Below are 26,682 nucleotides of genomic sequence, written 5' to 3'. Positions count from 1 at the left end.
CCTCTCGTTTATTTATGGGCAACCGTGGACGCCCAGCCCATTTTGGGCCTCCTTTTGGACGTCCAGCCCAATCCCCCATTGAATTACTAAAACACCCAAAAGTATCCAAAAATCATAAAACATGCCAATCCCAGTCCCACCACACATTAGGAGGAAAAGCAAAGAAGTGATCACTCGACCAGGAAAAGACTCGTCCAAACAAGTACTTCTAAAACCCCGCCTTTTCCTCGCTCCCAGCACGCAGCAGCTTTTCCATCTATTTTACCGGGAACGAAGCTTTCACTTTTTTCATCATTTCTAGGGTTTCTCTGCAACTCAACCACTCACTTCTTTCTCTCTCTCTACTTCATATTTCTTTCAACTTAACCAAAATGAGGTAATTCCCCGTTCTCCGCTCTCTGATTTTGTTATTTTTCGTTTATTTTATTCTTGATTATTTGCTTCAACTTATGGAACCACTTTCTTTATAAAATATTAGGGTTTCAAACTTCAAATGCATTGAAAATAGTTAGTTCCTCACTGCTAGTGGTGATTACAATGATGTTTTAGCTTTATTAGAACCTTGATCAAGTTGTTAAAAAATAATGTTGTCAATCATATTTTTTTTGCTGAACTAGAAATAGTATATACTATATAGTCTTCAAATTACTGGACAAGTTAGTACTGAAGCTTTCTGATTCTAGGTTATTGTTTGTTAGATGAAAGTAAAATTGCTTGTAGCAAAGTTTGTGGAGTTTGATTCTTTTGAAATTCTCAAATGACATTTTCTCATAGTAATGGATACTCCTCCCCTGTTCTATTAATTACCGATCGCTTGATCCAACACCCAATTTTCATCATAAGCTTTTCGACGGTTTAGATGGTTAATTAGACGATTCAAGTAAGCTTTCATCAACCTGTTAGGAAACTGAAGATACTATCAGTCTCAAAAGGTGGATACGACCACCTGTCTACTTATTAAACCTTGAATGAGATGTTGGTATCCAAATGAGATCTTACATTGCGAGTATGCGGGTCGAAAAGTAAGCAATATTTACTTTCATTTTTTCCTTAACTGCTGTTGTTAATCTGCCTTGTATTATCATTTATTTGACTGCTCATATAGGGTGTTGGTTTCATATTTCAGCAAAAAAAAAAAAAAAAAAAAAAATTTCTTATTCAGAAACTTGTGGGTCAGTGGTGGACTAGTTATCTGACTGCTATACCAATCTGCAGTCACTATTTTAATCCTACATCACCAGCTTTGTGTTTGGTGACTCGAGCAAGCATGTTTATACTTTGTTATCTAGATGTTGGCAAGTATATTCTATACAATTTGGGTGGTGAATTTTTTTAATCAAACCAATGAAGATGCAATTTTTGAGCATGTTGTATTTCTCTTTTAGTTGAGAGTGTTAACCACAACATCACAAGGTGCAAACAACTAATGTGAATGTGTTGTATCTGTTACACTTTGCAATACTTTCTGGTCATTTTATTTATTTATTGCTAGTAAACTGTCATTCACGACATCGTTGTAATTACTGTTTTCTAAGTGTCCTAAGCATGAACCTTGGAAGATGGAATCCGGGCCAACAGTAAATTGCACTTTCCTAGAGACACTTTACCATTGTTCTAAGGATTGAATGAGCGCTTTGAAGCTGCAATCTAGTTCTGCTCTGAGCTACCATAGAGGAATTTGGTGTTAAGTCGCTTAAAAAATTGTACTTTCGTCAATACGACTATATTATAGGTCTAACTGATTTAGTCGACTAATTTATTGTGCAATATCATATTAAAAATATGTCAAGTGATTTACCTATTTCTTAGTTCATACAATGAAAGAGCGCCCTGTTTTAGGCCATGACAACCCTGTACTGAATTAAGCTTCTTATGTTTCATCCCTTTTCGATACCTCAATAATTTTCTCAAATGATGTATTTTCAATAGATCCAACTCCTTCTCTGCACTCACTGGTAGATTTATTTCTGCTACTGTTTCTGACGTGTTAGTTCTTCATACCTCTAAGGAGCTTACTTGCATTAACATCTATGGGTTTCTGTTCACTTGAAAACTTTCATGCTAGCTATTAACTTGTAAGTGTCACTTGGGATACTAACAACTCTCTCTCTTTTCTGTATCTAGTCGCCATCCAGAAGTCCTATGGGCGCAGCGGTCTGATAAGGTTTACTTGACAGTTGCTTTACCAGATGCGAAAGATATTTCCGTGAAAACTGAGCCCCAGGGCCTATTCAGTTTCTCCGGGAAGGGAAAACAAGGCGAACCTTTTGAGTTTTCTCTGGAACTTTATGGAACCATAATTCCTCAGGTAGTTTCTGTAGTCTTGTCTGCTGAACCTAGCTTTGATTGTCATTTTAAATATTTTCCATTGCCTGGGTTTGTAAATAGAATTGAGCTAACATAAGAGTACTTTTTCTATATGACTGGACAAGTGGTGACTTGGTTCTGTGGTCCGCTGGCCCAGCTCTTTCAACTATGAATTATGTTTAGCAGTTTAGCTCAAAAGCTTATAGGCATCATCAGTTAGCACTAGTAATTTTCGCACTTATTTATTGGATTTGATGCAGGGCTGCAAAACAAATGTTGGATTACGAAACATTATCTGCTCAGTCCAAAAGGAGGAGAAGAAATGGTGGAAAAGACTACTGAAATCAGATGAAAAGCCCGCTCCTTATATAAAGGTAGATTGGAACAAGTGGTGCGATGAAGATGATGAAGAATCAGACTGTGAGTATATATAATCTCTTTTAAGTTTTCAGACCTTCAATTTTTTTTTTGTTACAGTTAGATAAAGAAGTGTATCACCTCATGTCAAACTTGGGTTACCAAATTACATTACACCATCTGGTTTTTGACATGCATCCTTTAGCTGATAGCCCGAATGACTTGCGAAACTGTTTTTCGTGGCTTTGATTCGAGAGAAGCCCAAGGAACCCTGCTATCTTCTTTCATCTTTTACGCCTACTAACATTGAACGTCCTATGGAAACCAGACTTCAGTTTCAGTGGGGTTAACTCGTCTCTACGAATGAAAGAACAAGTCCTGAACTACTTATATGCATTACTCCTTCAGTTTCCATTTTAATCTCTTTCCTTGAGGTTTAGGGTCCGAGACATTGAAACTGACTCATATTTGATCTTTTACAGCAGATGCAACAGATGATGACTTCGCTGAGGTAATACAACTCCTTTCATGCTCAATAAACTACAGTAACTGTACAAGATCATCATATGTATAAAATGAAAAAAGAAGCTATTTGGTGATTCTAAAGACTTGTTCTTATGCAGAGAGTCGATGGCGATGAAAGCAGTGACGAAGATGGAATGCTCTGTGAGTTTTCCAAAACTTCCATCTCCATCGTCTGCCATTTTGTTTTCTTTCTGAAAGTACTTATGTGAAACTCCACATCTATTGATTGCAGATCTTCCAGACTTGGAGAGAGCAAGAAGGACCTAACTTTCATATGGAAAACCTAAATACTACAGGTAGAAGAAATCAAGAGGATCCTCAGTTGAAGCTTATCAACCAACTAACTTCTTTCCAGAACAAAGAACACAGACAATGTGGGATTGTATAAACATCTGGTTTATTTTACAGAAAGATATAAAACACCAAAAACCAATATACTGCAAGAAATTCACATTAATGTCTATCCTTCATCTTTCATGACTAATTTTGTTGCAGAATCAAAATCAAGGAGTTTTGTCTACAGTTCTAACTGGAACAACAGGAATAGAGTTCCACCATTCCATCAATCTTCTGTTTCCTTTATCATTTTCGACTGACTTCTTGCCAACCTTCGAATTGGTGAAGAATATATAGATAGTTGACGCCATTATTATGAACTTCAATGGAATAACAGCTAACAAGAGAGCAGATACAATCATCCCCATTATCACATGATCTGCATGCTGAAACAAACACCCACAAAGAAACCCAGAGTAGGGTTTATGAAAATAGTACTGCAGGAGAAGCGATTAGTAAGATAATTGAACTTCTTACCTTAGGAGCCCTCGATACAAATATGGATTGAATTTTCAGTATGGTGATATTTGCAGTTTGAACCATGGTTTGTACACTTTTTAATCCATGTTGTGCTGAAACTAGGCTTTCCATAGTCGATTGGTCAGACCCAGTACAGATGACTATCTCATTGTATTGTTCTCGTTTTCTCTCACGTCTCGCTGTAATAATTTTTCCTACTCCCCAAAGCAGTATCGCTGCTATCGCCTTTCCGACCCATTCTCTTCTTTGCCAAAGAATCAAGAGAAATTAGCATGTGAATTCACAAAGCAATATCGAATACCGATATAAACTAGGATAACTCTTACTTGTAGGTGGTAAACAAGACAGCAACAACTACAAGAAGGGTAGTTAGAGGTCTTTTCCAAGTTAGAACTTGCTCGAACCAAGGCAAAACGCTTTGAAGTGGGCGTAACAGTTCCTGCACAGATCAAGAGTTAAATCTTTCAGTTAAATTATCTTAAGTGAAACTTCGACCGTTGTTCACAACTCTTTGGAAAATCCAAATTAGCTCAAGTCAAGTGGTTTACCATTAGAACGACGAAACTATCACCAAGTCCATCCTCTTTCAGTCCTTCGACAGTGGCTTGAGCAATCCCGATTTCTTTCGCTTCTTCTCTTACTTGGGTGATTGTAGTCTCTAATGTTGACGGAACATCAGACTGGTCTGAACTAAAGCTTTCTTCGACAACTTCCTCTTTATACTTTATACTTGAGATATCAGGATTAGACATATTTAAACTCCTGAGGATTGAGCTGGCACTACAAGGTTGTAAAGTATTAACTTGTTTCAAACTATTAGCCATCTCTTCCATCACAAAATCTCCTTTTGGTAACTCATCGAACAACGAGAAAATCAAGAAATTAGTTGGAACCGGAGGTGATATTCTTAGCATCTCTCTTGCTGCGTGGAGTCTTACGATCCCAAGTACTGTTCTCGCGTGCATTTCCCATATTTGAAGTGGAGATTCCACCTTGAATTGTGCTAAGAACTTGTGCAATAAAATGACTTCTTTGATTAGAGAAAGCCAGTGTTCTCGTCTTGTCGAACTCGTCATCTCTGGAAATTCAAGAACCAGAGAATCTGACCTGCACATATAGATAGACAGTTTGGTGCATTTTCAGATTCCGAGGACTTAAAACAAGATATTATTTTGCATATACAAATTCATCAACAATCAGCAGAGCCCCGTGCAAGAGACACCGTCCATAATTTGGTGCTTCATGATTCAATGACTTCTAACCCATCTCAAAATAGGTCAGAATCGTCCTAAATCTAAAGCATTTATATCGTCCGAAGGGATCTTTTCTTTTTCCAAATATGGGAGTAATCAAAATCATGCTATTGGTAGACACTAAAATTACAGCGTAAGTATCAAGTGACTTACATCTCGGGCGATTCATATATTATTGCTTTATCGAAGAGAGGAGCACCCCAGGGACCCGTAGAAGCTCGTTTAATAGTGTGATCTATACTTTTTGACAAGTTGATTTTCAAAGCATCTTCGTAAGATATAACTCCCGCCGCTTCAAAGTATAGGGCGTAGTTTGTCAGAATGAGTCTACCTACAAAACAATCCCCACGATTTATCGAGTTCAAATAGATTTAATACTAATACCTCACCTTATAAGTTTTCAGGCTTAAGAATTCATCAGGAATGGCATACCTGGCCAACTTGTTCCCCCTATATGACGAATGACCCTCTGTGTTCTTGCAGTTCCCTCCATGTGGAGTACAAATTCATCTTCTGCTAATTCGATTCCTGTTGGTGTCGGTTGTTTCTGCAAATATTTGATGCACCTACAAAGTCAAACACTTTGAAAGTCAAGCCAAAACGTCAAAAAACTCCCCATCTATCTATACGGAAAAGTGAGGAGGCATTACTTATCAACTTCTTTGAGAAATTTATCATAAGCTGGAAAATGAAGCCGGTTAGCTGTTGGTGCTGTTAATGTTTCGAAAGTAAATCGCCCATTCACAATATCTCCCACCAAAGGAACTAATGATCCTAACCACACGAATGCATCTTCTCCAACACTTGGTTCTTCACCAACCTAGATAATGAATGTGAAGTACTTAAGTCGGTTCTTGAAACAGATCAAGAAAAATATATCGAAAAAACACTCATCATACACCAAATTTATGGGAAAGTGGACGATTATAACGTACACTTTTTTGGCTTTGAAATTCGTGGACATGACTTGTGTGTTTCTAATATAAATTGGTTATTGGGCTTATTTGGAGCTATGCTGTTATTTTTGAACAAGTTGAAAAGGAAAACGAATATTGTCTAACCAGAAGCGGCATAATATCTGAATAAAAAAGAGGTATATCATCTTGTTCTTCATCTCCCGTCTCCCTAGTTGGTAGCAACTTGTCTTCTTTCTCCTTCCCTATAGTTTCCTACAAAATGGAAGCATGAAACTAAGACTCAACGGCATCGAAGACAATGAAATACAAAAGTTAACTAGTTTTTGAATCACGACTATTTGCATTATTGGTAAATGACTAAACAAGAATGAATGAATTCAATTAATAAGATAATAAACAAGGGAGTTTCAAACCGAAGTTGCTGCTTCGTCTGAAAAACTTGGTCTCTCCCAAGCAAGCATCATATCGAAGGTTAATCGACTAAAAGACCCATCTTCGATTTTCTCTACCAAATTGGCACATATGTTATTAAGAGCTTTTGAGCTGCAAAACTCCACTAATTTTCTTGAATAACCAGTTGACTCAGGCTTCCATCCAGCCTCAAAATCTGCCACCAGACCATCAATTGTGGTGTCTAAAGTCCTGAAAATTTCATGACATCTTTTAAAGATCCAAAATAAAATACACATACAAAACAAGTCTTAAGTTACTCTAGGATATGATGTTTACTTCACATGTATTTTCTTTATATCTTTCAACATAAAAAAGTATTTTCTTTATATCATGGACTATTTGTTTTTTCTTTTCCTTTTCTTGTTTCTCTTGATTTCCGCCCACATCGATAAATAGAAATGATTCTCTGCTCAACGAATATTCCACTGGGATATGTGTCGGGCATAGTATCACCATTGTAAATAGTCCGTTCTTGACTTTTAATGCTTATTGCAAGTAAATGTTGTTAATGATTTTTCTCTATCTACTTTAGCTTACTAGAGTACACATTTTCTAGAACCTAAGTTGTGAGCGAGTAAATGTTATTATGAGTTTTCACTATCTACTTTAGCTTACTATAGTACACATTTCGTAGAACCTAAGTTGTAAGCGAGTAACATCGTTTATGACTTTTCTCTATCTACTTTAGCTTATTACTCAAGTACATTTGTGCCTCTACTTAATTAATCTGGTGGCCCGTATTTGCAAACTTTTATATCCCAATTTATCTTTTTTTTTTAAAGTGAACTGTTCCATTAAACAAAAAGAAGCCAAAACACATTAACAGTTCATCAACAAGTTTGGCCTATTCAATCGCCAATCTTGAGAGCATTTGGATATTCTAGTTTGCTTCGCAAGCTCACCGGCTTTGCGATTAGCTAACCTATTTACATAATTACAAGAAAAGGTATCTAAAGAGGGTCGGAGAGCATTGATGGAGTGTATTAGACTTCGGCTTGTCCAGTGAGCAGCCTTAGATTCTCCGTTGATATCCCAATTTATCTTTTGTTGTATTTTTGTAAGTGATATTACAATTTCTAATACACATAACAATCAATGTCACGTCATATTTTGTCAAATACATATGAATTTTTTAAAATTAATATATCACACTCACATTTTATAAGGGAAATGCTAAAATCACAAAGGATTTTGACAAAAGAAGTTGCCCAGCTAAAGAAGTTGCCCAGCTGATGTGGTTGTTGTGGTTTGAAAATTTGACTAAATCTGGGCCGTCGGAAGATGGATATCACAACCTCCACATCAACTCGGTAACTTCTTTTGTCAAAATCTTTTGTCATTTTAGCACTTCCATATTTATAAACATAAGATTACACTCAATTGTGGTATAAGTGATCTATCCATATTGTACTCTAAGAGATCATTACATAATTTAATGACAAATATCATGTGTTTCATATTCAATTCAAAATTTATATTATAAGGTAATTTCAAACTCATCAAATAACATAAAAAGTTATAACATAAGATCAATCTATAATTTGTTAATAGCTAGATTTGAAAAGGTAGAAGAAAAGTTGATTGCAATTTGTCATATTTAAGTAGAGAGAGAGAGAGAAAGAGAAACGTTTAGAGAGAGAGAGAAAGAGAAACGTTTAGAGAGAGAGAGAGAGAAAGGGAAACCGTACGTACTGTGAACATTTGTTGAGGACAAGGTTGGCAATGGAAGAGAGATGCTTTCTGTTGGTCGTCATAATTTGATTTGTTCGATTTGAGTGGTGGTGGGGGGAAGAGTTGATGAATGAAGGAAGTTATAACGTTAAGGGGGTTGTCAGATCTGAAACTGTAAGAGAAATTTGGATTTAGTCTATAATAGAGAGAGAAGAAGAAGAAGATGATGGAAATTGAGGTTGGTTTAATATTTTGACAAGTGTATTTCATGCAGCTATACTTGCTTACCCAATTGCTCGTGTGTCAGTTCTAAATGACACGTCACATGCACAATAACCCACCAACCCTATATGGATGGGCCGACCCTAACTCTACCTTTGTAGGTCTTTCCCAAAAATAGTGGTGTTTATCAGCCGGGCCGGGCCGAAGCAGGCCCCTTTATGGTTCAGCCTAAATGGCCCAATGGGCTCGAAACTCTAACAATCTAGGGACCATAGAAAGTCACGGGACGATTCGGAACGTCTAGGTTCTTGACTTAGACGACCTTAAACGGTTCCGAACCAACTTGAGACCCAACAAACACCACTACTATCTATGTAAAAAAAAACAAGGGTGCCCCTAGTGATGTTGGGCCATTTGGGCCCAAGCACACTTTGGTTGTGGGCCTCCAATGATGCATAGGGAGGGTTACGAGCACACAAGGTGTCCACACGAATAACCAACACATCTACATTCAACTTTTTCTAAGCCATACATGTTACTAATACACGACATTTAGGTCATATTTAGCGCATGGGAGCAGAATGCGATTATTAGGAATTACATTCAAACTGTTGTTCGCTGAATCTACATGGGTTCCCCTTGAAGAGAGTATTAGCAACGGTATCTCCAGTCTTCTGGCCTCCCCCTTTCCATATTCTTTCTTTCACACTTCAAAGAAATTTATCTTTGAGACCTCGTCTGAAAACGTCCGTGAAGGTGATTAAGGGATTCATGCCCCTCGACCACGAAAGAGAGAGAGAGAAATAGTGGTGGTGATAAAGATTAAGGTGAAGTTGATAGAGTATTATAGATAGGGGACAATTACATTGGAGATAGATGGTGTTGGCGGTGGTTGGTGGTCAGCGATGAGGTAAGAAGTTTTACTTCAGTGCATCTTTTAGTAATATAAAATTAAAAATTGCGTTAATTTCGTCCCGACTCTTAATTTGTGACCAACTGGTTATTTTGACCCTTGTAAGTGTCTGATTGTTTGATTTGGCTCAAACAAGCAAAAAGTTCGAACTTATTCTCGAAATACTCTGAGGGGCCAAAATAAAATTTATTCCGGAAAAATGGTAAAACATTACAACCCACACCATCTCTCTTCTCTTTATCACTTCATCCCATTGTTCCTCTACTTCATCTCTCCCTGTCTCCACTTCATTCTTCTTTTCTGGCAGTAGGTCGTCGATTTTTTCTTCTTCCTGCTCTCTCTGTCTGTGTTTCCCTCTCTGTCTGTGTTTCCCTCTCTTATTCTTCATCTTATCCTTTCTTTTCTATTCCTTCTTCTTCTTCACTTTTACTTTTATCTTTATACTCCTTCTAGTGAAGGGGAATCCCTTCGAAGGACAGAGAAGTGAATAGAAAAGGAGAAGAAAAAGAAAGAGAAAAGAGAGGAAGGAGAAGAAAATGAGAGATATATAATAGAGGAAGAGAGATACAGAGAGAAAATAGAAGAAGAGAGAGAAAGATATCAAGAAAAAATTGGGTTGAAGGTCACTGACCGACAAATTTCCGCCATAAAAGAAGGATGAGGTAGAGACAAGGAGAGATGAACTGGAGAAAATATGGGATGAAGTGGAAGAGAGAAGGGAAGATGACGTGTATATATATTATGTTTTAACGTATTTGGAATTAATTCCATTTTGACTCTTAAAGGCATTTCAAGAAAAACTTCATTTTTTTTTTTTGTTTTTAGAGGCCAAATAGAACTAGAAGATACTAATGGGAGTCAAATGTCACAAATTGAGGACCAAAACATAATTATCTTTTAACGGTTCTATAATAACTAAATAAAATTATATTGATTGATTCGTAATATTTTGATTCAATCTATATTAATAGTTACTCTGGATAAATTCTCATATCATGATTCTATCAATATCATCAAGTCATGAATATTATCAAGTTATAAACAGAAACAAACGACTTTCAACGTTATTCTTAGAAACTGAATCTGCAGTAAATGAGGTCTTGTCGTTTAGCCAAAAAAAAAAAGATACACCTTTTAATTATATTTTTCTTCTACAAATAACATAACGAATTGTTAGGTAAACAATTATTGGCTTTCTAACGACCAAAGTGGGACATAAAATAATTGTACGATAAAACAATCTCTCTGTTATTTCTTTACTTCAATTAGAAAGTCGTTGTACCACGAGGCAAATCATTTTAACGGTTTAACGTATACAATATCTATTTCATAAATTTTTTTTATTCCAAGTTCTTATTTGAAATATTTAGAACTATAAAATATTATTATTGTGCAATATGAATCAATTTCTTTTTTTCTTTTTTTAAAATTTTAAAGATTTAGTCTATCTATCTTATCAATACACTCCCGTTACACTAATTATGAGAGCATCAACATAGTCAAAAGAAAAGAGAATCTTTAAACCAAGTGTAAAATTCTGAAAGATTCACAACATAAATTTTTTGGAAAAAGTTACAAATGCAACAAAAATGACAAATGAAGTGCCAAAAGGCAAACCCAACCCCTTGAATGAATTTCTATCCTTAACTCATGTCAAAATATGATTTGTGTTGTTTAGAAAACATTTATGTGGGATTATATTGCATTTATAGCATTTCATGTTGAAAACCATTATAAATAGAAGCCAAAAACCAAGAACAGAGCATCACAAACAAAGGTGATATAACCCACTCTCTCTCTCTTTCTCTCCCACATCTCTCTGCTTTCAGCCATGGCTTTAATCACCATGGAGAATCTTGCTTTCTTCCACACCATGGAAAGAACTTTGTTCAAGATCATGGTTCTCACACTGAGAAGAGATCCAATGCAAAGCTTGCATCTCATAGCATTATGGTCATGGTTGGAAGAAGGAGGGTTCTCAGGTATGGCTGAGAGAATCTCATCACTTACCCAAAACTCCATTAATATTATCAACTCTGTTGCAGATGAAGGAGTTTTATGCCTCCAGTGCATGTTCTCTAACACTGCTTCTCCTCTCATGGTTTCGATCCCATTAACAAAGAGACTTATGGGGAAGAATATGAGCAGGATGTCGATTACTCCTGATTTTCTATTTGAAAGAAGAGAGCTTGCTCTCACTAGGATGAAAAAGCTCATTGGAGATGTTCTTTTCCATGTTCTTGAAGATATCATACAACAAGCAACCTTCTCTATAGTCAATCCAAGGAACATTATTCCTCGTGGATTCGGGCTTGGGGCTAGGCCTGTAATCCCTAACACTATGTTGTCCCCATACGTATATCGCCGTGGTGGTGGTAATGGTGGTCGTAGGTTTGAAGTTGGCGAGTCATCTTCGTCACCCTCATTTCGAAGACAGATTACCAAACAACTTCAAATTGAAGACCGAACATTATTTTCAACATTTTCTCGAGGATACCCTCTGACTGTCGAAGAAGTTTATAATTTTTTTACCAAGTAACATTCTAAACCCTAAACTCTAAGCCCTAGATCGTATAATAAATAAATATATATATATATGACTAATGTTTTTGTGTTATATTTTTGTAGGAGATACGGGAACTGCGTCGAGTCAGTTGTAATGGAACACGACCCCCCACCGCCACGCAACCAAGCTCTATATGCTAAGGTAGTCCTTCATGAGGTTTGGATGGCAAAGATGATCCTTAGTGGTGGATTTCAAGGTAAGGTGAAGCACATTGTCAATGGCAAACACATGCATATAAGGCAGTACGAGAGAAGATGAAGATAATCTTCAAGTCACAAGCTACTCCCTCTCGCTAGCATCACAGAGAGGTTTTCTAAAAAAAATGTATGGTGAATTATGGAATAATGTCATGGTTTGTATTGAAAGATGGATTTATGAGAAATGAAAAGACCTTTTTAATTTGATTGTGTTTGTTTCTTGTCTTTATTGTTTCCTTCTTATTGGTCATCAAGTCTTTTATCTATGAAGTTTGAGGTATGAATTTATTTTGATTAGGGCTTTTGTTACTGTCAGCCCTAAATGAAGATGAAGATTGTGGTTCTCTAAAAATAAAAAACAAAAAAAAGGCTATCAGATTCTATGGATCTAAATTTGGGTTTTTTTAGAGGAGAATATAGTCTCTCAATAGTTTATCTCTGCAATTTTTTTGCTTTTATAAATAATTTGTAAGATTAAGTTACTATTGGTACATGACAAGAAGAATAGGAGTATATGTTACTTAGAGACCTCAAAAATATATCTGCAAGCTAGGTCTAACTTACCCAAACACAAGGAACATAACTCTCTAACTTTGAGTTTTTAAATGCAACACCTTTACTGTCAGATTAACAAAATCACAATTTATCGTGTAAGATTTCATTCAAATGCCACGTTCCACAAAATCCCCTGTTACATCTTAAAGTCGATTTATTTATAAAAGTGAAAAAGATAATCTTCCACCATCGTAATTACTGATGATATTTTGAATTTATTGACAGATCTTTTATAAATTTAATCTTTTGTTTTCTCACAAATAAAAACTCAGACAAATTATAGCGTAATTACTGATGATATTTTGAATTTATTGACAGATATTTCATAAATTTAATCTTTTATTTTTTTCACAAATAAAAACTCAGACTAATTATCGACAATCTTACAAAATTGGAGATTGTAAAACTTGATTTAGATGCAACATTCATCACATTGTTCTACCCATTTGAAGGAAGATGATAAAGTTATATAGAAGTGAAACAAAATATTAGTACAAATTGATGATTTGTTTTTAACTTTTTTTAACCTTGGGTCCCCAACCTCATCTTATTATCTCCATGTGTAATATTTTTACCAAAACTTCCTCTCACACTAAAACCTTGTGACAGATAATGAATGGTGAATATTCCCATGTCAGTTGTAACCGTTTTGTAACTTCAATTGAGCTAGCTCAAATATTGTCTGGTGTGGCCATATTTTGACCGTTTGACTTTACATCTTCTAGAAGACACCCTCTAGGGTTTCAATATTTTATTTGTTCTTCCTTCCTTACCCCTGTATCATGGTGGTTGATAATGGGCCGTGCCCGTACCCATATGGGGACAGCCCAATATGGCCCGTTTATGAACTTGATGGGCGGCAAAGCCCATTTTGCACCACTACTGACTACCCTACCAAATTACTAATTAAGCAACTTGGTGTGAACAAATAAACAGAGGGTAACATTCCACCTAATAACAATAGAATTTTTCTAAAAAAACCCTTTTTTTTAACGACATTATGCCCCACCACTCTCCCGGGTGAATTCCGGTCACGTCACTCGTCCAGGATTCCAACTATAGAGTGGTCGAGCATAGCATTGATGCTGTTTTTCTTTTGAAAAAAATTTGAGTAAAATTCCAAAAAGAAATTCTTCTTCTCTTTTATTCTTATCTTTTTCCTCTATACCCCCTCTGGTGAAGGGGAGCCCCTTCGATGGACATAGAAGAGAAGAAAAGAAAAGAAAGGAAGGATAAGAAAAAGTGAGATATATAATGTAAGAGGAAAGAATGAGAGAAAATAGAAAAAGAGGGAGGAAAGAGTTAAAGAAAAGATTGGGTTGGAGATCGCTGACCGACGAAATTCTGCTACAGAAGAATGATGAGGTGAAGAGGCGACGTGAATATTAATGTTTCTGTGTTTTATAATTAATTCTATTTTGACCCCTAAGAGTAATTCAAAAAAGAATTCATTTTTTTAGGGGGCCAAATAGAACTATAAGATACTTATGGTAGCCAAAGGTCACAAATTGGGGACCAAAATAGAATTATCTTTTAAAAATCCAAATATCCTGTAACAATAACTAAATAAAACTATATTGATTGATTTATAATATTTTGATTCAATCCATATTAATAGTTACTCCAGACAATTTTTCATCTAATGATTACTATGAGTGTTAGGAAGTCATCAATATTATCAAGTTATAAAAAAGAAATAAATTTTCAACGTCATTGAATCTGCTGTGAATGAGGTCTTGTCGTTTAATCAGAAAAGAAGATACACTCTTTAACTATACTTTTATTCTACAAATAACCTAACGAATTGTTAGGTAAACAATTATTGGTTTTCTAACGACCAAAGTGCGACATAATATAACTGTATTAATGGGATAATTTTCTTCTTTTTTCTTTACTTCAATTAGAAAGCCGTTGTAACTAGGTGAACTCCAGGCAAGTCACCGCTTAATAAAATTGCAATGCTTTACAACTAAAACTCAGGAACATAACATAACGTAAAACTTGTAAATGGTTTCCAATGGTCTGCAACTCATATGTAATGCTTTAAAACTTGTAATGAGAAACATAACAGAAACTTTGCAATTAGAAATTAAGAAAAAGAACCAGAAATTTCGCTTAACCTAAAACTTTGAAAGAATCAAAATTCAGGTTCCATTATAGATTGCAGTCCACAATAAGCAAATTGCACAAAATTGTAAAGCAGAGAGCTTCAATGGAATTTTTCTATATAGTACCGTTTTACAAACTATTCAACAAAAAAAATCTTACACAACTGAATTTGACCTTGAATCTCCATTATTTTCTCTTAGAACTAACCACTAGTTACGGTGAGATCTTTAGTGAAGATATGCTTGAGAATCTCAGCTACAACTTAGATTAAAGATGAAAGAATAGTGAAGAGTAGTTTAGCAATTCAGAATTGATCCCATGTCAAATTTTGGAACTGAAACCATTTTGTACCGAGATAGGAGCGATGGACACACCTAAGACATTGTATGGCGTACATATATATATATATATATTGATCCCATGTCAAATTTCAGTTTAATCCCTTTTCTAAAACCAACAAATCCTCCTTTAATTTGGGCCGTTGAGTGAGATTAACATTGGTTTTTTCAGAAGTAGTCTATGCTCATGATTTCTCAATTTTGTACAAGTATACTTTAGTTATATCGTGAAATTACAAGGTTTAAAACCCTCTAGTTTTTTCTCGCTGGTTTTTATTAAATTCTAGATATTACAAACCTCAAATTGAGTCATAGGTTAATAGCCTTATTAAGAGACTTGCAAGAATGTAATTTCTTGTCATCCTGGATTATTATTTTATCTCAACAAAATTATAATGTCCTTTCAGCAAAAACAAAAACAAAATTATAAAAAAAAAAAAAAATTCATACCTTTCCCTGGTTATTAAGTGATAGCAATCTAAATGACCTCTATCATTGGTCCATATAGGTTTTCGTGGTTGAGGTGGTAACCCTAAACTTCCAAAAAACAACAATCTAACTAGGCACTTTAAAACATATGTAATAAACATTAAGAAACTCTTTCAGAGGCAACAACAAAATATACTGTATCATTCTTCAATCTGTTGGGGTTACCAACATTTGTCTGATGCCCTGCTTTATTTTTTCCACCATCCAGAGATTTCAGATTCTACCAGTTCTTCAGAATCTTCTAACTTAGGAGATAAAAAACACACATGGGAAATATGAATTAGAAGTTAGACCTTAATGAACAAAATAAAATTCAGTCCTAATATGCTTGAGAGAATATTAGAATCTCCAAAGATTTATAGCCTAAAGAGAAACTTAGAAAACACATGAAACATAACTAAATAAATATGGAGAAACTCAACCTTTAGTCGCGAAGATAGCATATGTTTATTTCTTTTGGAGTTCGATCCTTGATAAGGGGTGGTCGTAGGCCTCTATTAAAATCATGCTGAAACACCGAAGACAAAGATATATGAACTTTGACACGCAAAAATAGAGTCTATCATCAATCTAGGAAAGTCTCTACCCCTAATACCGCTAAGAAAAGAATCAAGTGCATGAGATGTCACCCACAGACATCAGTAAAAGAAAAATGAAAATTTAAGTTGTAAAAATAAAATAAGAGTTTACTAGGGTGAGTTCTTCGGGACAATCAAACATGAAAGCATATAGCTATGATGTACATGATGAGGGTTATTTTTCACCACCTAATGAACAAGTTACTCATTATCGTAATTAATGGTTTTTCATGTATGATAGGTATGATGTACATGATCCGGGACAGAACCAAGATCAAAGACTAAGGAGGGCCAATATAACACGCAATCGGTTGTTTTATTTGACAATATATGTACACTTTATATTTATACTCCATTTATAAGAAATGATCTTTATACATAATGTGAACTAAGACTAGTACCATCAGTTAGAAACTAAGATTTTGGTTAATTTCATATTATTTTCATCATTTGAGAACATCGTTTAAATAAAGGTTTTTGAGAAAACTTTTGCTAAAAAAGTCACATATTTTTTTATTGTCCAATCCTTCTGAATGAATGGTCTATTTCTCAAACTCGTAAAGAAAATTAAAATATATAATATTAAATATGTGATTTTCAATAAAAAGAAATTAATCATGTTTTATTAACCTTTCTTGAGAATCATGGTTATAGAGTAAGCCGCTAGGTCGAGGGGGGCCATGACCCCCTCTGGCCCAGTTGTAGTTTTGCCCCTGTACATGATCACAGTTATTTCTCACAAAAAATTAACCCTCAACATTTGTTTGAATGCTTTCTGATGATGTCTAGAAGTGGTTTCCTTGGTTATCTTCTCGATGAAGTAGAGCATGCAAAAACCAAAGGAAACAACCGACGCTCAAGTTAGTGAGGTGTTTTTGCAGTTCAAGGAAAGAATTTGAAAATAGAGTTTAGAACGCAACCTTCGGTTTCCTTTTTACGTTTGGATGAGTTGGGGAAATGCACGTCTAAGGTGATGCGGTGGTAAGGTGTCAGTTTTGATGATAACCACACTCAACGACCGTTTGAAAGATAGTATCTGATGAGTTGTGACAATGTACGTCTGTAAAGTGCAAATTGATATATGTGAATACATATATCAATTTGCACTATTATTGAGTGAAAAATCTCATTTTGTAAATCACAATATGAAAAATCATAATACAAAACATAATTTGAAACAACATGTTTATGAATAAAAAATGTATGAAATGGATGATACAAAATGTGTTTTGTAATCCACAATTTGTGTAATAGTACAGAAGATAAAACCCTAAAAAAAATGAAGATGGTGAAACATAACCTTGAAGATGAAACATTACAAATGAAAGCATAAAGAAAGCAAGGAGATGAAGCTTCATGATTCTCCAAAGCTTCTCATGAGCATTACGAAACCTTAATGAAGCATTACCAATAGTTAATGGAGCTTGAAGATGAAGAAGAAGTTTGAAGATGTAGACAATGAATCGTTCATTGTGTTTTGTTTCTGACTTTTAGGATTCCGGTTGTGCGTTACAATGTGTTTGATGAACCTTTAGTAATGGATGGTGAGAAAACAAGAAATGTTGAGAGATTTAGAAATGGAGACAAGTGCTTCATCTTGGTTTCATGTGATGAGAGGAATAACCTGTTTCTAGAGAGAAAAGGAAAAAAAAACTAATGAAAATAGGGTTTGGAAAGAGTTTAAAGAAAGGACGGTCAAGGGTACTGATTTGGGCGGGAATTGAGGCGGAACAGATTTATCTTAGGGTAATTGGGTCCAAAGTTCTAAAACACTAAAATCCCTTTTTGCGGGAAGATAAGACCCTAATTCCTTTTTGGGTTTGATTTTGGGTCTTATCCTTATGGACCCATAATTTTTCGCCGGATATGCCCTACTAAGTTTTGAACATTTTAAAATCTAAATTTTTTGTCATCTATACCATTCTTCTTTTTGGAGATTGAACTTCAAGAAAAATTACATTTGAATGACATTGGTACATCATTGTAAAGATAATCTCACATGGGAGAAGAACTATCTAGCAACCAATAGTATAATGTATACGTTCTCTCCACTCATTGCCAATTGATTTTGAGTATGATGTCCACAAACTTAACATGGTATCAGATCCAGGGCCACACGTCATAGGCTTAAAAGCCACACGTGTTCCACGTCACCCGAAAAAAAAAACGTGTTAGGCTAACCACGCCACACGTGATGGGGCGTGTGAGGATAGCCCACATGGGAGAATAGCCCACATGGGAAAATAGCTATCTACCAACCAAGAATATAATGTCTAGGTCCGCTCCACTCATTGTCAATTGATTTTGAGTTGGATGACCACAAACTTAACAATCATGATTATAATGTGCATTACATTATGATTTTGGACGATCAATATAACCGCCAATTAAGACATCTCAGGTCCTAATGGACATATAAATATTCATAGGGCCATCCTAGAGGCCTGAAGGCACATCTATTCCTAATCTACTTATTATTGCTTAAATTACATGGGATAAATCTCGATGATAAACTACTTCCATTGAGACTCGAATCCAAGAGCCGATGGGCTTAAGAGGGAGTATCCAACCAGTGCACCAAAGAGTGGTGGACAACTATAATACTCATACATAAATTCTCCGGGGAATCAATGTTTCTTAGTAAAATCTCCGGGGCATAAATTCTCTAGGAATCCATGTTTCTTAGTAAAATCTCCGGAGAATATTTTTCTTTGAGGAATAAAGAAAAATTTACAGTTTGCAAAATCTACAATTTACAAAATTTACAATTTACAATTTACAATTTACAATTTGCAATTTATTTTAAATCATTTTTTCTTCCCTCCTTATTCTTCTTCTCTGGAGAAAAACTCACCCATCTCAACTCCTTCATAATTTCTAGCCAAATTTTTTGTTCTTCCTTCTCCATCATTTCTCTTACTTATATTCCCCAAATCTCTAACCCTTACTACCTTATTTCTCTAAAATCATAAACAAAGTTAAAGAGATAAAGAAGGAAAAAAAAAACTCACCCATCTCATCTCCCCAAATTCCCAACCCTACTACCTTTATTTCTATAAAATAAAAAACAAAGTCAGAGATATAAAAAAGAAAAAAACATTATAAATCTTCGGATAAATTTTTTTGAATCCCTTAATACATCTTTCATGGAACGTCCAAAGTAAGTTTCTCATCCATTTATCCTCCCCAATAGAAGTAAACACATTCTAAATCCTACAAATCAGTTAATTTTGAGCCTTAACTATTTTCCATCAGTCTAGGTTTGTTCTCTATGTTTTTAAGGTTTAATGATTAGAAGAAAACACAAGTTTGGAGAAGAAGGTTAAGAAAAGAAGAAACACTTGGCAGGACTTTAGGGTTTAGATCTATACAAACATTTTGTTTAAGTTTATAAAAAGTTCCTTCTAAATTCTTTTATGAGATCTTCTAAAGATTCAAATATTTTTAACTCTAAAATTGAAAGCATTAAAGCAACAAATAGAAATAAAACAGTCTCACTTGACCAATTTTATAGAAAATTTTTATTCCCCGGAGATTTTTCTTTATTCTCTAAAGTCGCGGCCAAATACAATACCCATTTGACAAAATGGTGTAGTTCGCTGCAACATTGATTTCTCCTGTGCGACAAATTTTATCTGATACAATTATACAAATAATAGTTACATGATGTTCATTAGAATTGATGTGACCAATTACTCGTCATTTCTTAACAAATTGTAACGTTAAGTGGAAATTAGTTGCCCAACGATGTGCATTTATTTTAATAACCAACTTAGTTGCGACTAATATTTTTTTTGTTTCCAAAAAGATAATTAGACACATTAAGTTAGTAACTAAATAACTAGACATCATTAAACAAATAATATTCATGTAACACGTCAGTCCTTCTACTTTAAATGACAAATATATCAAAAAATGGTTTAAAAAAAACCAAACATTTGCGAGGGACGTTAAACATTTAATTTTTATCAATCAAACAACTTCGACGAACAAATAAAAGAGTTTAAGAAGGTGATAACCCATCATTTTTTTTACCGAGACTTCTCTATCTATCACTTTGCATTACTGCTTTCACTTCTTAACCTACAACTACTATTGCATTTCTCATGACATCTCAACGCACGTTTGAAGATTTCAAACTATTTCATTTCATGAAATAGGATCTGCTCATTGTGTTGGCTATCGACCTACTTAGAGATGCAAAAGGAAGCATGAAAGTTATAACCTTTTTGTTATGGATGGAGGAGTTTGGATTTAGAAACATCATCTCGAAATTGCGGCCTACTCAGTCTGTTGAAATTGTCACTCCAATTAGTTGTGAGCTTCACATTCTCTTTCCCAATAGGAATTGTAGGTATGATCCACTGTTAATCGAAGCGACAATTTCAACAGGTCGAGTGAGCCACAACTTCAAAACGATGTATTTGCATCCAAGCTCCTTCTTTCATAACCAAATGGCTATAATTTTCATGTTTCTTTTGAACCTCTAAGTAGGATGATAACTAATACAATCAACAAATCCATTTCATCAAATGGAATAGTTTGAGATCTTCAAACATGCAACGAGATGTCATGAGGGATGCAATAATAGTTGCAGGGTCAGAAAGTGAGAGCGTAAAAAGTGATAGATAGAGAGAAGCCTCAATAAAAAAAACTGATGGGTTACCACATTCTTACACCCTTTTATTTGTTTGTCGAAGTTGTTTAGTTTGTAACAATTAAATGCTCAAAGTCTTTCGCAAATGCGTAGTTTTGCTTAAATTATTTGAAATATATTTGTCATTTATGATAGTTTTGTTCTCCATGTTTTTAGGGTTTAGTGATTAGAAGACAACAAAACTTTGGAGAAAAAATGAACAAACACTTGGAAGGAATTTAGGCAGGGCCGTGTCTGGGAATTTAAGGGCCCAGTGCGAAATTTGAATTTGGACCTTTTTGAACAAAAAAAACTACAAACAAAATTTGGACAAGCTATAATTTCTTTGTTAAGATGTATTCTTTCTTTATACAAGATATAGTTTAAAATCTAAAAGTAGATTTTCGAATGTAGCATTTTGTATCATGATTTTCACATACATACCTTCAAATTTTTTTTACAAATTTTAGACATCTATTTCGAAAAGTACTTCAAAAGGAGTAAAATTAATTTTAGGGCCAGTGGGTTTCGAACCCTCACCAAACGGATGGAATAAGAAACTTCCAACCATCCCAGCTAACATATGTTTTTGTACATGTCTTTTTCTTTATTTTATATACAGTAGGTATTATAATATTAGTGCAAACGGGCCCTTGTCGGTGGGAGGCCCTGTGCGACCGCCCTGCCGGCACAGGCCCAAGCACGACCCTGAGTTTAGGATTTAGATCTATAGAAACATTTTGTTTAAGTTTATAAAAGTTCCTTCAAAATTCTTTTATGAGACCTTCTAAAAATTTAATTTTTTTAACTCCAACACTGAAAGCCGTATAACAACTAAAAAATAAAAAAGTCAATCTCAGTTGACCAATTTTGTAGAAAAAATTTATTCTTTGGAGATTTTACTTTATTCCTTAAAGTCGCAGTGATAAACAATACCCATTTGACAAAAGGTATAGTTCGCTGCAACATTGATCATTTGACAAAAGGGTATAGCTCGCTGCAACATTGATTTCTCTTGTGCAAATTTTATCTGATACAAATAATAGTCACATGATGTCCATTAGAATTGACGTGATTAATTACTTGTCATTTCTTAACAAATTGTATTGTTAGGTGGAAATTAGTTGTACAACTATTTATTTTTATTTTTTTTTGTTAAGGATACTATGCGCATTTATTTTAGTTACCAACTTAGTCGCGACTTTCTCAACAAAAACTTAGTAGCAACTAATATTTTTCCGTTTCTAAAAAGATAATTAAGCACATTAAATTGGTAACTAAATAATTAGAGATCATTAAACAAATAATATTCAGGTAACACGCCAATCCTCCTACTTTAAATGACAAATTTATCAAAAAATGGTTTAAACAAAACAAACATTTGCGAGGGACTTTGAACATTTAATTCTTACCAATTAAACAAATTCGACAAAAAAATAAAAGAGGTTAAGAAGGTGATAACCCATCAATTTATTTTTACGGAAACTTCTCTATCTATCACTTTGCATTACTTCTTTCACTTCCCAACCTACAACTACTATTGCATTTCTCATGACATCTCAGCGCACGTTTGAAGATTTCAAACTATTCCATTTGATGAAATGGTATCTGCTCATTGTGTTGGCTATCAATTAGAGATGCAAAAAAAACATGAAAGTTATAGTCTTTTTGTTATGGATGGAGGAGTTTGAATTTAAAAATATTATCTCGAAGTTGCAGCTCACTCAATCTGTTGAAATTGTCGCTCTAATTAATTGTGAGCTTCAGATTCTCTTTCCTAATAGGAATTGTAGGTACGTTCTAGCACAAATCGAAGCGACAATTTCAATAAGTCGGGTGAACCGCAACTTCAAAATGATGTTTTTGAATCCAAACTCTTCCGTTCATAACCAAAAGGCTAGAACTTTCATGTTTTCTTTTGTATCTCTGAGTAGGTTGAAGACCAACATGCTCAACAAATCCCATTTCATCAAATGAAATAGTTTGAGATCTTCAAACATTCAACGAGATGCAATATAATGGTTGTAGGTCAGAAAGTGAGAGCGGTAGCGCAAAAAGTGATAGATAAAGGGAAGCATTAATAAAAAAAAACTGATGGGTTACCACTTTCTTAGCCTTTTTTTGTTTGTTTGTCGAAGTTGTTTAATTTGTAAGAGTTAAATGTTCAAAGTATGCAATTGTGTAATTTTGCGTGTAATTTTGCTTAACTCATTTGAAATATATTTGTCATTCAAAGTAGGTTGGTGTGTTACGTGAATATTATTAGTTTAATTGTGTGCATTTATTTAATTATTAATTTAATGTGCCTAATTATCTTCTTAGAAATAGAAAATTATTAGTCGCAACTAAGTTACTAACTAAACTAAATACATATCATTGGGCAACTACTTTTCACGTAACATACTAATTTTTACGAAAATTACGAGTAATTTGTCGCATCAATTGTAATGGACCCAATGCAACTATATTCGTATTGGATGAAATTTGTCGTATAGAAGAAATCAATGTTGTTGTAAACACACTCTTTTGTCCCTTGAGTACACTTCCACTGTGTTGTGTACTTTGGAGGTATTAATACCAAAATCTTCAACTGTAATAAACCCAATGCTTGTATAGTTGAAATTTTAGGTAGCTTGTTTAATTGGTAAAATTTTGCTTTTAATTACAGAGGTGGAGTGGGTTGGGAAAGTATATTTTAGAGACCAATACTTGAGGTAAAATGTTGAATATCTAGGGAAATTAGTTGTACAAGGAATTGCATTTAATTTAGTTACCAACTTAGTTACGACTAATATTTTTTCGTTTCCAAGAAGATAATTAGTTACATTAAATTAATAACTAAATAATTAGACATCATTAAACAAATAATATTCATGTAACACATCAATCTCATACTTTAAATGACATTTATCAAAAAATGGTTTAAACAAAATCAATCAAACATTTGTGAGAGACTTTGAACATTTAATTATTCCTAATCAAACAACTTCGATAAAAAAAATAAAAGAGGTTAAGAAGGTAATAATAACCCATCAGTTTTTCTTACCGAGACTTCTCTATTTATCACTTTGCATTACTGCTTGTAATTCCTAACCTACAACTACTATTGCATTTCTCATGACACCTCAGTGCACGTTTGAAGATTTCAAACTATTCCATTTGATGGAATGAGATATGTTCATTGTGTCGGCTATCTTAAAAGAAAGCATGAAAGTTATAGCCTTTTGGTTATGGATGGAAGAGTTTGGATTTAAAAACATCATCTCAAGTTGCGACTCACTTGATTTGTTGAAATTGTCGCTCTAATTAATTGTGAGCTTCACATTCTCTTTCCCAAGAAAGGAATTGTAGGTGTGACAAATCCCGCAACTTCAAAATGATGGTTTTGTATCTAAACTCCTCCGTTCATAACCAAAAGGCTATATCTTTCATTCTTTCTTTTAGATCTCTAAGTAGGTTTATAACCAACACGGTGAACAAATCCCGTTTCACCAAATAGAATAGTTTGAGATCTTCAAACATCCAACGAGATGCCATGAGGGATGCAATAATAGTTGCAGGGTCAGAAAGTGAGAGCAGTAGCATACAAAGTGATAGACAGAGAGAAGTCTTAATAAAAAAAAACGGACATGAGATATCTGGATAAGACCAGTTGGAGCGGAGGAAGAAACCTTAGTCAAGCCTAACTTGGGAATTAACCGATGAAATTGGTCAGAACTTAGAGGTTTTGTGTAAATATCATCCACCTGATCTACAGAGCGAACATGAGATATCTGGATAAGACCAGTTTCAAGTTTCTCACGAACAAAGTGACAATCGAGTTCAATTTTTTTGGTTCGTTCGTGAAAAACTAGATTAGCAGCGATATGTACAACCGCTTTGTTGTCACAAAATACCTGAAAAGGTTCTGAAATAGAAATCCAAAAGTCCTGAAAAAGGTATTTCAACCATTAGAGTTGATATCTGATTAATTAATTAAGTTGTCGTTTTTAAACAATCACCCCAAAAACTAAGGGGGGAGATTAGCTTGAAATCGCAAGGCACAAGCGACATCTAGCAAGTGTCTATGTTTGCGTTCGACGACCCCCATTTTGTTGTGGAGTATGAACGCAACTGCGTTGGTGGATAATACCATTCGACTGAACTCAAGACTGTAAGTCCTTGGTGAGAAATTCAGTTCCGTTGTCAGAACGAAAAGTCTGAATAGGACATGTAGAGCTGGTTGCCGAATCAGAAGAGACAAACTTAATAGTCTTTTGATATTGTTTAATTGTGAAATCGTAGAAACTTAGTCTTAGAGCATGTCCAACCCCAGCCGGGCTGAGGCCATAAATTCAAATTTATGGCCTCAGCCCCCCGCTCCAAGCCCAGCCGCTTGGAGCGGAGGCTGGGGCTCCTCATTCAGTCGCCCCTAACATTAGGGGCGACTGAATGGAGGCCCCAAGTGACCGTTGGGGCCCCAACGGTCACTTGGGGACAGATCTGGCCGTTGGATTATCCAACGGCCAGATCTGTTTGTTTTTTTTATTTTTTTAAAAAAGAAATTAAATAATTAAAAAATTATAAATAACTTAAAAATCAAAATACATTTTTTGTAATTCTAATTAGTTTTAATTTTTTTTTCAAAATTCTAGAAAAACATAAATATTAGTAATTAAAATACATCCCACCAAATGTCGGTCTTCGAATATATTTTTTTTCGAAAAATAGTTCAAACACGTATTTTATATATACATAAAATCACACACGTTTTTCGCACACCAACTAAAAGTGCACACACGCGTTTCCCACATGAACAAATTTTCGGCCTCAAGAGAGGCTGGGGCTGGATCTGAATTTTAGAGGCTGAGCTGAGACCAATAATTTTAGGTGAAAAAGTGGTTTTTTCGGCCTAAGACAGACTGGGATTGGACTTGCTCTTAGACTTGGACTGCATAAGAAATATTCAAGTATATCTGAAATAATCATCAACTAAGGTGAGAAAGTATCACTTATTTGTGAGCGAAAGAACGGAAAAAAGGTCCCCAAATGTCAGCATGAACTAAATGGAAAGGAAAAGTACTAACATAAATACTTTTATGGAAAGGAAATTTAGATTGATTGGTCATATGACAAATTGTGCAGTCATGCGAGTAGTCAAAGCGAATAAAATCAAAATGCTGAGATAGGTGTTAGAGACGATCCAAACTAAGATGTCCCAATCGTCTGTGCCAACGGTCATGCGACTTATGGAGAGTAAGTGCTGGAGATTTATGGCGTAAAATGTACAGATCACCAACCTCATCAGCTTGTCGAAGCAGACGAGTTGTCAAGGCATATCTGGATTGGCTCGGATGCTATAAGGCCATGCCGATAAGTTTGGTTCGTTGCATGGATAACTGAAAAAATCATACCAAATCATGTATTGATGTCTTTTATATATCACATATATCTTGATTTTTGTACGACAGATATGTAAATCTTTACATTGTCTTGTGAACCACAATCGAACCTCTAGGAGACCCAAAATTCCTAAAGAGCCTAATTACGTCATTTTCAGTTAAACATATTGGCAAAGTGATTTTTTCAGACTCTTTCCATATAGGAAACGTTTATCATATTCCAACCTTTAAATTTAATTTGATTTATGTACATATACGGGTAACTTTTTTCGGACTTAGTTGTCCATATATTGGCCACCATTTGGGCACATACCCAATTTTAATAGGGAAACACCTAAATGAATGTGGAGTTTTCCTTACATAACACCTTATTTACAACGGATACCATCTATGGAGAAA

The 26,682-nt window shown here is 34.8% G+C and overlaps 3 protein-coding genes across 6 annotated transcripts; 2 read left to right on the top strand and 1 right to left on the bottom strand.

Annotated features, from left to right (window-relative positions):
• The first annotated feature begins 141 nt into the window (after positions 1-141).
• LOC147545962 (HSP20-like chaperones superfamily protein) lies at positions 142-3,673 on the top strand. 4 transcript variants are annotated; one of them, XM_086636155.1, is made up of 6 exons: positions 142-376; positions 2,125-2,308; positions 2,568-2,727; positions 3,147-3,175; positions 3,288-3,330; positions 3,422-3,673. In XM_086636155.1, the coding sequence occupies exons 1-6, from the start codon at positions 372-374 to the stop codon at positions 3,454-3,456; spliced, it is 456 nt and encodes a 151-aa protein (XP_086492281.1). In that variant the 5' UTR covers positions 142-371; the 3' UTR covers positions 3,457-3,673. The 4 variants fall into 4 exon arrangements, with proteins under 4 accessions (XP_086492281.1, XP_086492282.1, XP_086492279.1 ...); XM_086636156.1 differs by having other exon boundaries at positions 188-376; positions 3,150-3,175; XM_086636153.1 differs by lacking the exon at positions 142-376 and adding an exon at positions 400-1,022.
• LOC147545961 (ArgH (DUF639)) lies at positions 3,512-8,545 on the bottom strand. Its single transcript, XM_086636151.1, has 10 exons — positions 8,321-8,545; positions 6,589-6,817; positions 6,320-6,427; positions 5,909-6,078; positions 5,691-5,824; positions 5,412-5,589; positions 4,554-5,112; positions 4,332-4,444; positions 4,003-4,246; positions 3,512-3,911 (listed from the first exon to the last, which is right to left on the bottom strand). The coding sequence occupies exons 1-10, from the start codon at positions 8,380-8,382 to the stop codon at positions 3,693-3,695; spliced, it is 2,016 nt and encodes a 671-aa protein (XP_086492277.1). The 5' UTR covers positions 8,383-8,545; the 3' UTR covers positions 3,512-3,692.
• A 2,628-nt stretch (positions 8,546-11,173) lies between these two features.
• LOC147545960 (uncharacterized) lies at positions 11,174-12,400 on the top strand. Its single transcript, XM_086635093.1, has 2 exons — positions 11,174-11,969; positions 12,063-12,400. Exons 1-2 carry the CDS (start codon positions 11,266-11,268, stop codon positions 12,256-12,258), a joined length of 900 nt encoding a protein of 299 aa, XP_086491219.1. The 5' UTR covers positions 11,174-11,265; the 3' UTR covers positions 12,259-12,400.
• Positions 12,401-26,682: the final 14,282 nt, after the last annotated feature.

The sequence above is a fragment of the Eschscholzia californica genome, unplaced genomic scaffold (genome assembly GCF_041429995.1).
Source record: "Eschscholzia californica isolate CP2 unplaced genomic scaffold, dmEscCali1.0.p SCAF_4, whole genome shotgun sequence".
NCBI classification, from domain to species: Eukaryota; Viridiplantae; Streptophyta; class Magnoliopsida; order Ranunculales; family Papaveraceae; genus Eschscholzia; species Eschscholzia californica.
The sequence above is the reverse complement of the archived record's forward strand: the minus strand, read 5'-3'. Positions and strand labels throughout refer to the sequence as shown.

Excerpts from the sequence above, each read along its gene's own strand:
- LOC147545962 (XM_086636153.1), top strand. The coding sequence starts at position 988 with ATGAGATCTTACATTGCGAGTATGCGGGTCGAAAA. Across the intron at positions 1,023-2,124 it reads GCGAGTATGCGGGTCGAAAA|TCGCCATCCAGAAGTCCTAT; the intron begins GTAAGCAATATT and ends TTCTGTATCTAG. Across the intron at positions 3,176-3,287 it reads CAGATGATGACTTCGCTGAG|AGAGTCGATGGCGATGAAAG; the intron begins GTAATACAACTC and ends GTTCTTATGCAG.
- LOC147545961 (XM_086636151.1), bottom strand. The coding sequence starts at position 8,382 with ATGACGACCAACAGAAAGCATCTCTCTTCCATTGCCAACCTTGTCCTC. Across the intron at positions 5,590-5,690 it reads AGGGGGAACAAGTTGGCCAG|GTAGACTCATTCTGACAAAC; the intron begins GTATGCCATTCC and ends ATTGTTTTGTAG. Across the intron at positions 5,113-5,411 it reads ATATATGAATCGCCCGAGAT|GTCAGATTCTCTGGTTCTTG; the intron begins GTAAGTCACTTG and ends CTATATGTGCAG.
- LOC147545960 (XM_086635093.1), top strand. The coding sequence starts at position 11,266 with ATGGCTTTAATCACCATGGAGAATCTTGCTTTCTTCCACACCATGGAA. Across the intron at positions 11,970-12,062 it reads GTTTATAATTTTTTTACCAA|GAGATACGGGAACTGCGTCG; the intron begins GTAACATTCTAA and ends ATATTTTTGTAG.